The sequence below is a fragment of the Euprymna scolopes genome, unplaced genomic scaffold (genome assembly GCF_053919585.1).
Source record: "Euprymna scolopes isolate OS-2025 unplaced genomic scaffold, ASM5391958v1 sca254, whole genome shotgun sequence".
In the NCBI taxonomy this organism is placed as follows: Eukaryota; Metazoa; Mollusca; class Cephalopoda; order Sepiida; family Sepiolidae; genus Euprymna; species Euprymna scolopes.
Genome location: NW_027633274.1, coordinates 44,185 through 60,333, shown reverse-complemented (window position 1 = coordinate 60,333; position 16,149 = coordinate 44,185). Strand labels below are relative to the sequence as shown.

At 41.4% G+C, this 16,149-nt stretch overlaps 8 protein-coding genes across 8 annotated transcripts; 3 read left to right on the top strand and 5 right to left on the bottom strand.

Moving 5' to 3' along the window:
• Positions 1–334: 334 nt before the first annotated feature.
• LOC145274067 (flavodoxin-like) lies at positions 335–868 on the top strand. The gene has a single exon (XM_080127248.1). The coding sequence runs from the start codon at positions 335–337 to the stop codon at positions 866–868; it is 534 nt and encodes a 177-aa protein (XP_079983374.1).
• Positions 869–920: 52 nt separating this feature from the next.
• On the top strand, positions 921–1,961 carry LOC145274065 (N-acetyl-gamma-glutamyl-phosphate reductase-like). Its single transcript, XM_080127247.1, has one exon. It carries the CDS (start codon positions 921–923, stop codon positions 1,959–1,961), a length of 1,041 nt encoding a protein of 346 aa, XP_079983373.1.
• A 2,162-nt stretch (positions 1,962–4,123) lies between these two features.
• On the top strand, positions 4,124–5,329 carry LOC145274064 (arginine biosynthesis bifunctional protein ArgJ-like). Its single transcript, XM_080127246.1, has one exon. The coding sequence runs from the start codon at positions 4,124–4,126 to the stop codon at positions 5,327–5,329; it is 1,206 nt and encodes a 401-aa protein (XP_079983372.1).
• A 4,339-nt stretch (positions 5,330–9,668) lies between these two features.
• Positions 9,669–10,571, bottom strand: LOC145274063 (HTH-type transcriptional regulator CysB-like). Its single transcript, XM_080127245.1, has one exon. The coding sequence runs from the start codon at positions 10,569–10,571 to the stop codon at positions 9,669–9,671; it is 903 nt and encodes a 300-aa protein (XP_079983371.1).
• LOC145274062 (guanylate kinase-like) lies at positions 10,572–11,180 on the bottom strand. Its single transcript, XM_080127244.1, has one exon. The coding sequence runs from the start codon at positions 11,178–11,180 to the stop codon at positions 10,572–10,574; it is 609 nt and encodes a 202-aa protein (XP_079983370.1).
• On the bottom strand, positions 11,180–12,457 carry LOC145274061 (aspartokinase-like). The gene has a single exon (XM_080127243.1). The coding sequence runs from the start codon at positions 12,455–12,457 to the stop codon at positions 11,180–11,182; it is 1,278 nt and encodes a 425-aa protein (XP_079983369.1).
• Positions 12,458–12,472: 15 nt separating this feature from the next.
• LOC145274060 (uncharacterized) lies at positions 12,473–13,378 on the bottom strand. The gene has a single exon (XM_080127242.1). It carries the CDS (start codon positions 13,376–13,378, stop codon positions 12,473–12,475), a length of 906 nt encoding a protein of 301 aa, XP_079983368.1.
• A 31-nt stretch (positions 13,379–13,409) lies between these two features.
• Positions 13,410–14,714, bottom strand: LOC145274059 (glutamyl-tRNA reductase-like). The gene has a single exon (XM_080127241.1). The coding sequence runs from the start codon at positions 14,712–14,714 to the stop codon at positions 13,410–13,412; it is 1,305 nt and encodes a 434-aa protein (XP_079983367.1).
• Positions 14,715–16,149: the final 1,435 nt, after the last annotated feature.

Below are 16,149 nucleotides of genomic sequence, written 5' to 3'. Positions count from 1 at the left end.
TTGTGAATGCTTCAAAAACAGACGGCAGACCAAACATCTCGGCACCCAATAAATCCTACTACCGTTGCTTTCTTTCGAACCTGGCGGGGTTTATAGGCTACTGTTGCAAGATACCAGCCTACCGTCCTATTTTAATTGTATCTTTTAGTTGGGCTAGCTTTAAAATTTTTTTTAAAAATATCAAGGCGAGTACATACATAAAATTTTCTCAGGATATAAGATACTGATTGGATAGATGGGGCAGGAGAAGATAAAAGTTAAGGATTAGCTAGATAAATTGATTAAATAACAAAGACACACTAAAAGTGTACAACAAAAAAAAGTGAATAAGTGAATGAATAAAGTTGGATTATTTTACGGCACGGATACTGGCAATAGCGAGCGTATTGCTGATATGATTAAAGATCGCATAGAAGATCAATACCATGCACAAGTCATTCTGCATGATTTAAGCGAAAGCAGAAAAGAAGATTTTGAGCCTTACCAACTGCTAATACTTAGCCATCCCACTTGGTACTATGGCGAGCTACAAAGCCATTGGGAAGACTTTTGGGAAGATTTCAAAAGCATTGATTTCAGCAATAAAAAAGTAGCATGTATGGGCTTAGGCGATCAATATGATTATGCCGATTATTTCCTTGATGCCATGGGGCTAACGCACGATATTATGGTAGCCAATGGTGGTACACCTTGTGGCTACATGTCCACCGAGGGATTTGAACATACTCAATCCAAAGCCACCATTGAAGATAATGAGTTATTTGTTGGACTAGCCTTAGATGAAGATCAGCAACCAGAGCTTACCGAACCAAGAATTGATGATTGGATTGAGCAACTAGCTGAAGAATTTGAACTCTCAGTAAAATAAATAATTGCCGTCTATCATCATGGCTAACACTTAAGTAAAAAACTATAAAAATATGAAAAAATTTCTTATTGGTATTGTTGGTAGCACCGGCTACACAGGATTGGAACTATTAAGACTGCTTATTCCACATCCACAAATAAGCATTCACACCATTGCCTCACGCTCACAAGCTGGGCAATCCATTGCAGAGGTATTTCCGGGATTTGATTCACCACTATGCTTTGAAGATGTCAACATGGCAAAACTCAAAGCCTGCGATGTGGTATTTTATGCCACGCCACATCAAGTTGCTATGCAACAAGCTGGTGAACTCATGCAAGCAGGGGTTAAGGTGATTGATTTATCTGCTGATTTTCGCCTGCAAGATGCTGAGCAATTTGTTAAATGGTATGGCTGTGAGCATAGCGATTTAACTGCACTTGAGCAAGCGGTGTACGGGCTAACTGAACTGCATCGAGCAAACATAGCCAATGCCCAGCTGATTGCCAATCCCGGCTGTTATCCCACCTCCATTCAGCTTCCTCTAGCTCCCTTATTACAAGCTGGGCTAATCGCTGAGCAAGGTATCGTTATTGATAGCAAAAGTGGCATCAGTGGGGCAGGCAAGAGCCTTAATTTGGGCAATCTTTACACAGAAAATGATGAAAATTTTAAGGCATACGGCGTATCAGGGCATCGCCATTTGCCAGAAATTGAACAAGAGTTGAGCCGTTTTCGCCAAGGTAAGGCAAGCATACAAGTAACCTTTGTACCACATCTTTTGCCGCTCACACGTGGCATTGAATCCACCATCTACTGCCAATTAGCACAAGGGGTGAGCCTAGCAGATATTTATCAAGCATGGCAGGATTGTTACGCCGATGAGCCATTTATTCGCCTGCTTAGAGCAAGCATACCGACAACCAAGCAAGTGCGTGGTACGAATCGCTGTGCCATGGCTGCAGTGATGCCGCAAGGGCGGAACACACTAGTGATTTCCTCCGTGATTGATAACCTCATGAAAGGGGCAAGCGGGCAGGCAGTACAAAATATGAACCTGATACTTGGCATAGATGAATGCATAGGACTTAAGCAACTGCCTTTGCTAGCCTAAGCCTTAAATTATTAAACATGATGCTAGCAATTGGTTGACGATTGAGTGGATAGAGCGGATGAAAAATTTTTTTATTAACGCTAAAAAATTTCTGTGGACTAATCCCATCATTAAGCTCATCCCATGGGTGAAGTCAACCATCACCGCTTTAGCTGGCAAGATAGGGCATTGGGTAAAAATACGCTGGTACAGGTATAAAAACGGTGCAAAACTATTTCCAGATTGGCAATCTACTATTTTTTTGCAAGCCTGTATCAAGGCGTTTTTTTTGTTGCTATTGGCGTATCTCGGTGTGGTGTTATATGATTTCTTAATCGGTCTATCCTGTGTGGGGAAAGTAAAAACAGACTGTGAAGTGAAATCATTTATTCACTCGCTCAGTGATCCATGGAGTTCACTGAGTCAGTTATTAGAGATAGGTCGTGATAAAGGGAGTGTGTGGAGTTTATTTAGTGTGGCACATATGGTGATTGCTGCACCGGTATTATTTATTATCTGGTTTTATCGGGATATTAATAAATCACAAGAACTTAGCACTGCCCGTAAAGATACCAATCTCAAAGAATTTCAACAATTGCAACAATGGGCAACGGGCGTGATTGATAATCCATCATTAGCTCCCCCCCTCACTACCCTAAGCAAACAAATTTCAACCGATAGCACGCTTACCCAACCGTTACTTCCGTACGCTAAGGAGGATAATAGCAATTTATCACCAGTCATTAGCCTGCAAATTTCTGCTCTGCATCAGCTACGAAGCTATTTAAAGGGGGATTTTGGCGAGAGCTTTCGCCGCCCTGCCTTTGAGATTTTTGTTTCGGTATTGCGGCAACAACATCAAAAAATACTGGATGATGCAGAGTTAACCTCATTGCTTGGTAAAGTATCAGAAAAAGATATTGGGATTTTTTTTATTGATTATTGGAATAGGTTGCAGGTATTGATTGCCAGCGATCCGCTATTGCAACAAGTGAATCGCATTGCGGCTGAAGATTGGTTTCATCTCTTGGTGAATCATGATTTTCCTTTGGCAACCATCAGTTTGGTTGGCGTGCAGTTTCCATCAGAGGGTTACTTAGCTAGGATAAACTTAGGGCAAGCTAACTTGCAAGGAGCGTACCTCTATAAGGCAAACTTATGCGGAGCGAACCTCAGGGAGGCGAACTTATCTGGAGCGTACCTCGTTGAGGCGAACTTATGCGGAGCGTGGCTCTTGCAGGCGAATTTATCTGGAGCGGACCTCCGTAAGGCGAACTTATCAGGAGCGTACCTCGTTGAGGCGAACTTATCTGGAGCGAACCTCCATGAGGCGAACTTATGCGGAGCGAACCTCCGTGAGGCGAACTTATGCGGAGCGCACCTCCGTGAGGCGAACTTATGCGGAGCGGGCCTCTATGGGGCGAATTTATCTGGAGCGGTCCTCCGTAATGCGAACTTATCTGGAGCGGACCTCTATGGGGCGAACTTATGCGGAGCGGCCCTCCGTAAGGCGAACTTATGCGGAGCGGACCTCTATGGGGCGAACTTATGCGGAGCGGCCCTCCGTAAGGCGAACTTATGCGGAGCGTGGCTCTATGGGGCGAACTTATGCGGAGCGGGCCTCTATGGGGCGAACTTATGCGGAGCGGACCTCAGGGAGGCGAACTTATCTGGAGCGACCCTCAATTTTGCGAACTTATCTGGAGCGACCCTCAATTTTGCGAACTTATGCGGAGCGTACCTCGTTATGGCGAACTTATCTGGAGTATATACAGATCATTGGGGTAACAGCAATTTTGTTGAGCAGATGACACAGCAAGTGGGTAAAAATGGAGAACTTAAGGATATCAAAAAAGCCGTGCCTAGTGATGAAGAGAAAGCAGCATTCGTGCAGGCATTACAAAGGTTAGTGGATGAGAAAAAAAATCGTTCATGGGCAGACACAGACTATATCACTCATGCCATCAAGCGTATTCAGCAAGCCACTCGCTACGTTGAGCTAAGCGATGAGGAGTTGAATAATTTAGGTAGCTATTCACAGCAAGAGTTAGATAAGATGATTGAAGCGTATGAAAAAGCAATGAATAAGTCATAAATAAGTTATTAAGGAGAAAGCAAGCGTGACAGAGAAAGCAGAGAAAATAGTGAACATAAGTGATGATAGCCAAGTGGGGTGTTATGCAATGCGTACCGGTTTTAAAAAGCAGGGGAAAGATTTAGCGGTGATCACTTTCCCTGAGCAGGCTATCACTGCCAGTGTGTTCACGCAAAATTGCTTTGTGGCAGCACCGGTGCAGGTGGCAAAACGGCATGTGCAACACACAAGCCAAACACGTGCTTTATTAATTAATAGTGGTAATGCTAATTGTGGCAATGGTTTAGCGGGGGTGCAGGTGTGTGAGCAGAGCTGTGAGCTGTTAGCGGATAAGCTAGGCTGTGCAGTGGAGCAGATTTTGCCCTTTTCAACGGGGGTGATTAATCAGGCTATGCCACTTGCTCCATTTGTGCAGGGTATCACAGATTTTTGCCCTATGCAAACAGAGGCAGCCAATCGGGGGCAAACGGCACAGGAAGAAGCAGTGCAAGATGAGGCATTGTTGCAAGTGGCACAGGCAATCATGACCACCGATACTAAGCCAAAATTAGCAAAACGAGTATTTAGCCTTAGCGTGGCAGGGGAGGTGAAGCAGATTGAGGTGTGTGGTATAGCGAAGGGTTCGGGCATGATTCATCCGAATATGGCAACGATGCTAGCCTTTGCGTGGAGCAATGTGGAGATGGCACAGGCGGATGTGCAGCAGGCATTGGTGCAGGGGGTAGAGAATTCATTTAATTGCATCAGTGTGGATGGGGATACCTCCACCAATGATGCTTGCACGCTCACTGCCACGGCAACCAGCGGGGTGCGTATGAATCCTGATGCACAGCATTGGGGGGCGTGGCAAGAGGCATTAAATGCGGTGTTGCTGGAGTTGGCACAGGCGATTGTGCGTGATGGTGAGGGAGCAACAAAGTTTGTCACCATTGAGGTGAGAGGTGGGGCATGCTTGAGTGATTGTAAGCAAGTGGCATGGAGCATTGCGCATTCCCCTTTGGTGAAAACGGCCATTTATGCCGAAGATCCGAATTTAGGCAGAATTGCTGCCGCCGTGGGGCGCTCGGGTGTGGCAATGGATTTTGCACGAGTAAAAATTTATTTGGATGACTATGTGGTGATGGAGAATGCTGAGCTTAGCCGAGATTATAGCGAGCCAGTGGCAGAGAAAATTATGCAAAAGCCTGAGTTTAGTATTGTGGTGGATTTGGGTATGGGTGAGGCAAACCATCGGGTATGGACGACGGATTTGAGCCATCAGTATGTGAGTATTAATGCCGATTATCGCAGTTAACCAATACTTAAAGAGATAAGAATAGATAAGATGGCAGAGATGATGAATGTAGTGGTGGGGGTGATTGCTCGGCAGGTGCCATCAGCGGATAATGGAGAGAATGACGGAGCGAATGGTGGAGCGAATAGCGGAGCGGGTGGTGGATTGAATACACGCACTGAGTATTTATTAGCACAGCGACGCCCCACGCAATCCTTTGCTGGACTTTGGGAGTTCCCGGGAGGAAAAATTGAGCCGCAGGAATCGCAACTTGCGGCACTGCAACGGGAGTTAATGGAAGAGTTGGGGATTAATATCGATAGGCAGAGTTGCCAGCCTTTGATGACTATCCCGTGGCGATATGATGATTTGCAGGTGAATTTATTTGTGTATAAGATTCATCATTACACATTAACACCGTATGCAGCTGAGGGGCAAGTGCTTCAGTGGTGGGAGGGTGAGTGCATCCGTGCATCCATGTTGCCAGCGGCAAATCGTGGTTTAGTAGATGCCATTTGTTTGCCTAATTATTATGCCATTAGTGGAGAATTTACTGATGGTGTAGAGTTGATAGAGAAATTACGCTTGACATGTGAAAGGGGGGCAAGGTTATTGCAATTGCGTATGCCTTTTGCACAGTGGAATACATGCCTGGCAGATGGGGAATTTGCCAAGCAATTGCGAGGCTTAGCTAAGCAGTATGCGTGTCAGTTTTTGCTAAATTCTCAGTGTGCAAGTATGAATGTTGAGACAGGGGATGATGAGGTGGCACGTTGGCGATTGCCTGATGAGTTTACTGGAGTAATTGTGGGGTGGCATTTGCGTTCATCAGATTTAGTGCATTTAGCCAAGGAGGGAATGCATAAGATAAGAAAAAGTTATCCGCATTATTGCTGGGCAGCTTCGGTGCATAATGAACAGGAGTTGTTGTACAGTGATAAAATTGAGGTGAATTTTATTTGCATCTCACCAGTGTTACCGACTCAATCTGATGCTACTAAGCAGGCAATTGGCTTTAGGCGAGCGGAGGGACTTACGCAGTTAGCGAGTGTGCCTGTGTATTATTTGGGTGGTTTACATGAACAACATTTGCAACTTAGCCAGCAGTGTGGGGCTCATGGGGTGGCAGGTATTGGAGTATTTTGGCATTAATTTTTGATGGGTTATTTTGAGTGATTGATTATGCGTTCGTTATTTAGCGTTGTATTGCTTTTTGCTAGTGGTTTTTTAGTGCTTGTGGGGGCATGGTGGTATTTTGGTAACTATCGTTATGAGTCGGTTGTTGATTGGCAAACTATTAAAAAAGATGAGTATATTGATTCAAAAAAAATCAGTGATCTTTTAGAGAATAACAGTTTGCAGTTTGATTTTAAGAAAATCAATCCTTCTTCACAGTATGTGTATGAGTTAATTATTGGACGTTATAACAATCGACATAGTGTGGAGGCAACGGAAAAAAAAGTTGCCGATATTGTTGGTGACATGATTATTCGTAAAAATAGCAAAGGCTTGTGGGAGTTACGCTCACAACCAATGGCATCACGTACTCGCATCGATTTAATAAAAATCAAGCTAAATAATTTGAATATCACACCACAAACCATACGTAAGAAAGCTACATTAGGTGAGTAAGGGGCTGTGTGCTTGATTTGAGAATTATCAAGCAAAGGATGGCTCTATGTTTTTGTATGGCTTTAAGCTATTGCTTTTTTAAGCCATTATTTTGTTTATCCTGCTGTCCATCCGCCATCAATTAATAGGGAAGTGCCAGTAATTAAGGAACTGGCATTGCTGGCTAAAAATACTACTGCACCCATGATATCCTCCACTTCACCAATGCGATCTAATTTGATTTTTTCTTTTATCCAGTTTACTCGCTCGGGATTTTCAAAGGTGGAGGCAGTGAGTGCGGTTTTAATAAAGGTTGGACAGATGGTATTTACTCGAATATTGTGTTTACCCCATTCAATTGCCATGGCTTTAGTCATGCCTTCCACGGCATGTTTACTGGCACAATAGACACTGCGGTCAATACCGCCAATGTGTCCCATTTGTGATGAGATATGAATCAGCGATCCAGGTTTATTTGCTTTGATTAAGTGTTTGGCAATGATTTGACTGATGAAGTAGGTGGATTTTATATTAAGGGCTGATACCACATCAAAATCCTCTTCAGTGGTATCCAGTGCAGGTTTATGACGAGCCATACCCGCAGCATTAACTAAAATGTCAAAAGGTTGTTGCTGGCTAAGTTCATCAATGGTTTTTTTTGTGTTGTTAATATCGCTAACGTCTAGGGCGATGGGGGTGGCGTGGCTACCGTGTTGTTTAATAAGTGTAGCGGTTTTTTCTAATTCTTGTTTGCCTCTTGCCATGATGGTGACGTCTGCACCGTATTCACCCAGTGCTACGGCACAGCCTTGTCCAATGCCAGAACTGGCACCAATGACTAAGGCTTTTTTATTATGTAATCGGAATGAGGGAGTATTAAGCATTATTTAAATTATAGTTATATTTTATTTGTCTTTTTGCAGAATGAGTTTTATGTATTTTTCTCCTAGCATAGGTTGATAGTTTTGTGTAGTTGTTAGCTTCGGCGTTGATAGATAAGTTCTAAGTAGCGTTTTTTTTCTGTTTCGGTGAGCCCGTCTTCACCGTAGAGTTTCATTTTTTGTTGTAGCCCCTGCCATTCTTTCTTATTTTTTTCTTGTTTTATGGTGGCAATGATTTTTTTTATTTCTTGTGAGAGTTGTTCATCGTTTAGCGGTGTTTTCCACATGAGGTAGCGTTTAAGGGTTTCATAGTCGGGTGTGCCGTGCCAATTTTCAATGAGTAGCCCCATGGGAGGAAGAGGTCTTTCACTGCTGCGTATGGTTTGGATGAGTTGGTTAATGAGTGGAGGTAAGGTGTTGAGGAGATCAATTTCTTCTTGCTTGAGCTGAAGAATGCTCTTGGGGTAGGATAAGGCGTAAATAATAAAACGATCAGAAAGTTTTAGCTGGGGGGTGAATCGGCTGTGTTCATTGCTCCAATCTCGAATTGTCTCGGGTTGGTTGCTTGATGGTTTAGTAGAGGTCTCGCTTAGGTATTGGCTATTAATTTCTAGGTGTTGACTTAGACTAGCTAAGAGTGTAGCTTTCCATGTGTTTGCTGCCGTGAGACGAATCCATTGTTTGGCCTCTTTAGCAAGAAGGGGTTTGTGTTCTGGATTATTGCTATCGCCGTGTTGTTTGAGACAATTTTTGATAAACTCAATGATACCAAGAGAATTTTCTATGGTTGAGAGGAAGGCTTCTTTGCCATGTTCTTTGATGTAGTTATCAGGATCCATGCCTTCAGGGAGCAGGAGGAATTCAATCTTCCATTGTTCTTGAATAGTAGGTAGGATAGTTTTAAGTCCTCGTTCTGCTGCTTGTTTGCCTGCATGATCACCATCAAAGCAGATAATTAAGCGTTTGGTATGGCGAAAGAGCATGCTGATTTGCTCGGTAGTGAGTGCTGTACCCATGGAGGCAATGGCATAGGGGATACCAGCTTGGTGTAGAGCAATGACATCCATGTATCCTTCGGTAACCAGTAAGTAGGGTGGATTTCTCTTAGCTTGTAGGCATTGGTAGAGTCCGTAAATTTCTCGGCGCTTGTGAAAGGTAATGGTCTCGGAGTTGTTGAGGTATTTGGGTTGATCATTCTCATTAATCGCTCGTGCTCCAAAAGCAATAGTTCGCCCTCGGCGATCAATGATGGGGAAGATGATTCGGTTGCGAAAACGATCATAGCGTTTGCTATTTTGTTGTGCTTCACGACGATCAACAATCATGTCAAGTTTGTTAAGAAGAGCAATTTTTTTTGGATCATCTGAAAAGTAATGGAGGAGTTTGTCCCAGCTATCTGCAGCATAGCCTAGGCGAAATTGTTTGATGCTTTGTTTATTGATGAGACGCTTGGTAATGTATTGCTGGGCAGTGGGAGTATTTTGTAGTTGCTTAGTAAATAGCTGATTGCATTGCTCAAGGAGTTCGTAGGGGTCGATTTCAAATTTTTCTTTTGGAGCATAGTGGTTGCTGGGCATGGGTAGTCCAGCTTGTTGGGAGAGGTGTTCAATGGCTTCCATAAACTCTAAGCCATCGTATTTCATAATAAAGTCTAGAGAAGTGCCATGTTCACCACAGCCAAAACAGTGGAAAAATTGTTTGTCTTCATTAACGGTGAATGAGGGGGTTTTTTCTTGGTGAAAGGGGCAGCAGGCTTGATAATCTTTCCCTACTTTTTTTAGCTTGATGCGGCTTTGAATGAGATCAAGAATGTTAATCCTTGCAAGGAGTTGGTTAATATAGGTCCGCTCAATATATGCCATGATGAGTTATTTTTCTGGGAAGGTTTTTCCGTAGTTGATAATAATATCAATGGCTTGTTTGATGGTGCGATTGAAGTATCGATTATTTAGCCAAGCAATACCAGTTTGTAGGGTAGTGGTGTTGCTGCTAATGGGAATCATTTTTAGGTTTTTTTGATCTTCTTCTTGGTAGGCCATTTGGGCAATAATGCCGACACCAAAACCAATGCGGACATAGGTTTTGATAATGTCTGAATCAGATGCTGATAGGATAACTTGTGGTTTTCGATTGATTGCTAGAAAGCTACGTTGGATAGTATCTCGACCAGTGAAACCATGAACGTAGGTAACAATGGGGTAGTTGGCAACTTCTTCTAGGGAGAGCGTTTTTTTATCTGCCAGTTGGTGATTATGTGGTACAACGATGCAGTGTTTCCATTGATAGCATGGGGTGTAGTGTAAATGTTCCCGTGTGCCAATCTCTTCGGTGCAAATAACAATGTCCGCTTGTTGTTTTTCGAGCATGGAAATAAGCCCGTTTGGATTGGATTGTTCAATGCGAAGTTCTAGGTTTGGTAGCTTTTGGCGGATGCGTTTGATGGTTTCGGTGAGAAAGTATTTTGCTTGTGTGTGTGTGGTGGCAATGGTAAGAACGGATTCTTTTTCTGACCAATCTTTGGCAAGTGATTGAATATTTTTTTCATTTGCACGTATGCTTAGTGCTATTTTGTGTACTTTTTCACCGAAGTGGGTTAGCCCAGTGAAGCGTTTGCCTTGGCGATTGAAAAGCGGATGACCAAGTTCTTCCTCTAATAATTTGATTTGACGGCTGAGTGCAGATTGTACGATAAATGTTTTTTCAACGGTGCGGGTGATGTTGAAGCCGTTTTCTACGATGGCAATGAAGATATTGAGTTGCGAGAGTTTCATTTAGGGGGTATTCACCTGCATGTCTCGATAGCATTGCATGGCTTGTTGTATTTTGTGTAGGGAAGTTTCATAGTCATCATTGGTGATTCCGTAGTCAAAATTTTTGCCTAACTTCATTTCTTGACTGGCATTTTCCAGACGTGTTTTGATACTCTCTGAGGTGTCTGTTTGTCTATCTGTAAGGCGTTTTTTTAGAATCTCAAATGATGGGGGAAAGATGAAAATAGCACAGCATTTCATGTCGCTTTGTATGATTTGCATGGCTCCTTGAACATCGATTTCTAAGACAATGTCTTTTTTTTGTTGACAGAGTTGTTGCTCTACCCATTTTTTATTTGTACCATAATGATATTCATGAACAAGAGCACTTTCTAGAAATTCTTGTTTTGTTTGCATTGCTTGGAATTCTTCTTGGGAAACAAAGAAGTAGTTAACACCGTCAATCTCGCCCTTTCTAGGTGGGCGAGTGGTGTAAGAAATAGAGAGAGTAAGTTTTTGTTCCGTGGCTTGATCTCGTTTGATAATTTCTGAAAGTAAGGAGGTTTTTCCTGCTCCAGATGGACCAGAAATAATAAATAGAGAGCCTTTCTTTTCGTTTTTTATAGACATTAGTTTTCTTCTGAGATGTTATCTTTTTCTAGCTCAAATGCTTGGTGTAGTGCTTTGACGGCTTTTTCTAAATTTTCTTCATCAATGCCAACGGATATTTTGATTTCTGAGGTGGAGATGATGAGAATGTTGATATTTTCCTGAGCAAGAATTTGAAACATTTTACTAGCAATACCAGCGTGCGAACGCATGCCAACACCAACAAGAGATATTTTAACTATTTTGTCATTACCAATCACATTATCAGCACTGATGATGGGAGATGTCTTTTTGGTAATTTCCATTGCACGAGCATAGTCGCTACGATTGACGGTAAAGGTGAAATCTGCAAGGTCATTGTTTGAAGTGTTTTGCACAATCATGTCTACTTCAATATTGCAATCGGAGATAGCTGATAGTATTTTGTATGCAATACCAGGTGAGTCAGGAACAGCATTGACTTTTATTTGTGCTTCATCACGATTAAAGGCGATACCAGATATTTTAGGGTCTTCCATGGTTTTTGTCATTGTTTTCATTTTACTTTCAGGGATGATTAATGTGCCACCAAGTTTTTCTAGACTAAGATTTTCTTGTATGGGGGTGAGTGAACTGAGTACTCGTAATGGAACTTCATATTTACAGGCGAGTTCAACTGAGCGTATTTGTAGTACTTTAGAGCCAAGACTTGCCATTTCTAGCATTTCTTCAAATAGAATATACGGTAATCTCCTTGCTTCAGGAACAACACGTGGGTCGGTTGAGTATACGCCATCAACATCGGTATAGATTTGGCATTCATCAGCATCTAAGGCAATAGATAGGGCGACAGCACTGGTATCAGAGCCACCACGTCCCAATGTGCTAACACTCCCTTTTTCAGTGATTCCTTGGAAACCGGCAATAACTGCCACTTTTTTTTCTGTTAGTGCATCGATAACTTTTTTGCTGTCAATGTTGAGTATTCTTGCTTTGGTGTGGGCATCATCTGTTTGTACACCTGCTTGCCAGCCAAAAAAAGATTCAGATTTGACGCCTAGTGTATGCAGGGCTATTGATAAGAGTGCCATGCTTACTTGCTCACCAGAGGAGAGTATGACATCTTGCTCACGTCTGTTGGCATTGCTATCAATTTGTTGAATTAAGCCAGTAAGTCGATTTGTTTCTCCAGACATAGCAGAAACAACTACAGCAACTTCATGTCCATTATCTGTCCATGTTTTGACTCTTTTTGCGACATTTTGAATACGCTCAACGGAACCAACTGATGTGCCGCCGAATTTTTGTACAATACGCATTTTATTATTTATTTTCTATTTTATGTTTTTAGTTAATGAATGAGGATAATGGTTATGATACCAATGTTCAGCAATTTGCTGACGGGTGCAAAACCATATGCTTTCTTTAGTACGAATATAATCAATGAATTTTTTTAAGCCTGCTAGACGCCCCGGCTTTCCTAAAATCCTTGCATGCATACCAATGGAAAGCATTTTTGGCTTTTTTTTACCTTCTTCATAGAGTATATCAAATGAATCTTTTAGGTAGGTATAAAATTGTTCGCTGTTGGTAAATCCTTGTGGGGTTAAAAAGCGCATATCATTGACATCTAGGGTATAGGGAATCACAAGATGAGGGTGTTGATTGTGAATTTCCCAGTAGGGTAGATCATCATTATAGGCATCGCTATCGTACATGAATCCCCCCTCTTGTATAACGAGTTGGCGAGTATTTGGGCTGTTACGTCCGGTGTACCAACCAGTTGGACGTTTGCCTAGGAGTTCAGTGAGAAGGGTAATGCATTGTTGCATATGTGCTTTTTCAGTATCTATATCTATGTGTTGATAGTTAATCCAACGTAGCCCATGTGCACAGACGTCATATTTTTTTTCTCGTAGATAATTAGTAAGTTCAGGGTGTCTCGCTAGTGCCATGCCGACGGCAAAAATAGTGATGGGTATATCATATTGTTCAAAGAGTGTGAGCAGACGCCATATACCTACTCTTGATCCGTATTCATAGAGGGATTCCATGCTGATATGACGTTGATTGTGAATGGCTTCGGCAGTAATGATTTCAGATAGGAAGGTTTCTGAGTGTTGATCACCATGCAGAATACAATTTTCAGCACCTTCTTCATAGTTAAGTACAAATTGAATGGCGATATTTGCATCATTTTGCCAGTTGGCATGTGGGACAATACGACCGTAGCCAATCATGTCACGTGGGTAGGGGGGTATCTCGCTCAATTTAGATATTGTATAGATCGCGTATTATTTCGATTTTTTTTTCATCACCTTCTTCAGCTGCTTTTCTTAAAGCAATAGTGGGAGCATGTAGAAGCTTGTTGGTGAGTTGCTCGGAGAATTTTTCTATGCTTTGCTCAACATTTTCGCCTTGTTGAATTTTTTTAATGTATTTTTGTAGCAACTCTTCACGAGAGCGTTCGCCTTCATGTCGCAGAGAGTTAATCATGTCTGCATGATTATGAATATTTAGCCAGTGCATAAATTGGTGTTCGTAGTCTTCGATAATTTTATCTGCTTCTTTGCTTTTTTCTTGACGATTGGTGAGAGATGCTTGGGCAATGCCATTGAGATCATCAATGGTATATAGGTAGACTTGTGCAATCTCTTCGACTTCTGGGTCAATATCACGAGGTACGGCTAAGTCAATAAGTAGTAGGCGTTTATTGGGACGTTGTGCCATGGCTTGTTTGATTTTTTCTACACTGAGAATACGCTCATCACTTGCTGTGCAACTGATAATCACATCAGCTTGTGCAAGGTGTTCATCAACTTGTGTGAGGGTGAGTGCTCGTTTGGGATCACTGTGTACCAATTCCATAGCATGGTCGATATTGCGATTGGCTACTAAGTAGTTTGTTGAGGAAAGTGATTTAATATGTTGGGAAACAAGACGAATGGTTTCTCCTGCACCAATTAAAATGGTTTTTTTATCTTCTAAGGAGGTATAGAATTGAGCAATCATTTTAATGGAAATGGAAGCAATGGATATGGGTTCTTTACCGATTCCTGTTTCGGTACGTACTTTTTTTGCTGATGAAAAGATGGTTTCAAATAAGCGAAAGAGAACTTTTTTTGCTGTGCCAGCTTTAATGGCATCTTGATAGCATTGCTTCATTTGCCCAAGTATTTGCGGTTCACCAAGCACCATTGAATTGAGCCCACTGGCAACACGCATAGCGTGTCTAACTGTTTCGTTGTTTTGATATTCGTATAGAAAGGGTTGAATGCTTCCTTGTGGGAGTTTACTGCAATCATCAAGATAGTTAACAATGTTGGATCTGACTTTGTCTAATTGTGAACACTTGCCTCCACATAGCTGTTTATTGCGATTTTGCTGGCATTGGCATTCAACACCATAATATATTTCAGTACGATTACAGGTATTCAGAATGGCAACTTCAGCGAGATTGGCTTGGTTCTGTAGGGAGGATAAATCTGTGACAATGGATTTGGGGTTGAAATTTACGCATTCACGTACCTCAATAGGTGCGGTGTTGTGATTAATTCCTATCAATAGTACACCCATTGTTATTTTATTATTGGTTTTATTTGCAGGTTTAGCGTGGATATGTGTAAAAACTATGGCGTTTTAGTGTATAGAAATACATATAAATACCTATCTATTTATTGTACAATATATCAAGTCTTGTACTACTAAATATGTCTATTGTCATCAGTCTTATATGTGTTTCATAATTTTTATTATATGTAGACTGTATATTGTTGTATAAGTTTTATTTTCTAATCTATCTCTGCTATGTCCGTTTTATGTCATTGGTGCAGTTAACTGCCTTTTTTGTGCAGAATCAATTTTCTCGTTTGGTCTTTTTGTCTTTTTTAGTGAGCTTTTCTCTGTTAAGTTGTACAAGTTCACGAGAAGCAGATATAGAGGCATCTTCTTCAAAATTGGGTATTCAACATAAGGATGAAGCATTATCGGATATCTTAGTAAATAATCCGGATGTATTTTTATCTGTATTGTATTCCAATCTGCATTATCCTTTTGGGTTGGAGCTTTATACTTTTAGAAATCCAGATGAAGAGTCTTTGTTGAAGGAGTCTATGGAAACCTATGATAGATTGGCTAAGTTACTTCCTGAAGATTATTATGCTGCTAAGCGTGCAACTGAGTTGGCGTTTGCTTTTCAAGATAAAGAATTGGCAGAGCGTAATGTTTCTCGTTTTGTTGAGCGTAGTGAAAAATTAGGTGAGGATGTTAGCTTTGAGGCGAATTATTATGATATGTATATTGGCATGGCATTTATAGAGAGTACGCACACCGCTAAGGCATACGAACGATTGGGTAAGCATAAAATTAATCAATACTCAAGCAATATTTTTAAATGGCTAGTTGCTTTACCGTATCCTGCTGAAGATAAGGTTAAGCTATTGCATGAAGTTTATGAGATGACAAGTGATTCATTGTGGATCAATTTAATGGTGCAAATTGGTCGTGATCACTTGCCATTACAATTGCCTCTATTTATCAAAGCCGCCAAAAAACATCCTGAAAATATTTCATTGCAATCAGTGATGGTAAATTATTATCTTAAAAACCATGCTGTGGCAAAAAGTGTTCCGTATTTGATGAATTTGCTTAATCTTGGTAGCGATAATATAAAGATTGAGACAGAGGCGAGAAAGTTGCTGATTTCTTATTACAATCATGAGGATGTACAAGATTATGAAAAAATTCAGCCACATCTTGATTGGTTAAAAAGTAAGTCAGCTAGTGATAAAGATTGGGCAACTTATATGTCGGCACTTACTTTAATGCGACAAGGTAATGAACGATATAAGGAGGCTTTGCAAGTGTTTGCAGAGATTAATAATCACAGTATTTACTCAGCACAAGCTTTGTATTATTCTGCACAAATTCTGGTACAGCAGAGCCGTTATGAGGAGGCACTAAAAATTATTATGCGTTTGGATAAAAGTTACCAGCCACAGAAAATGAATGA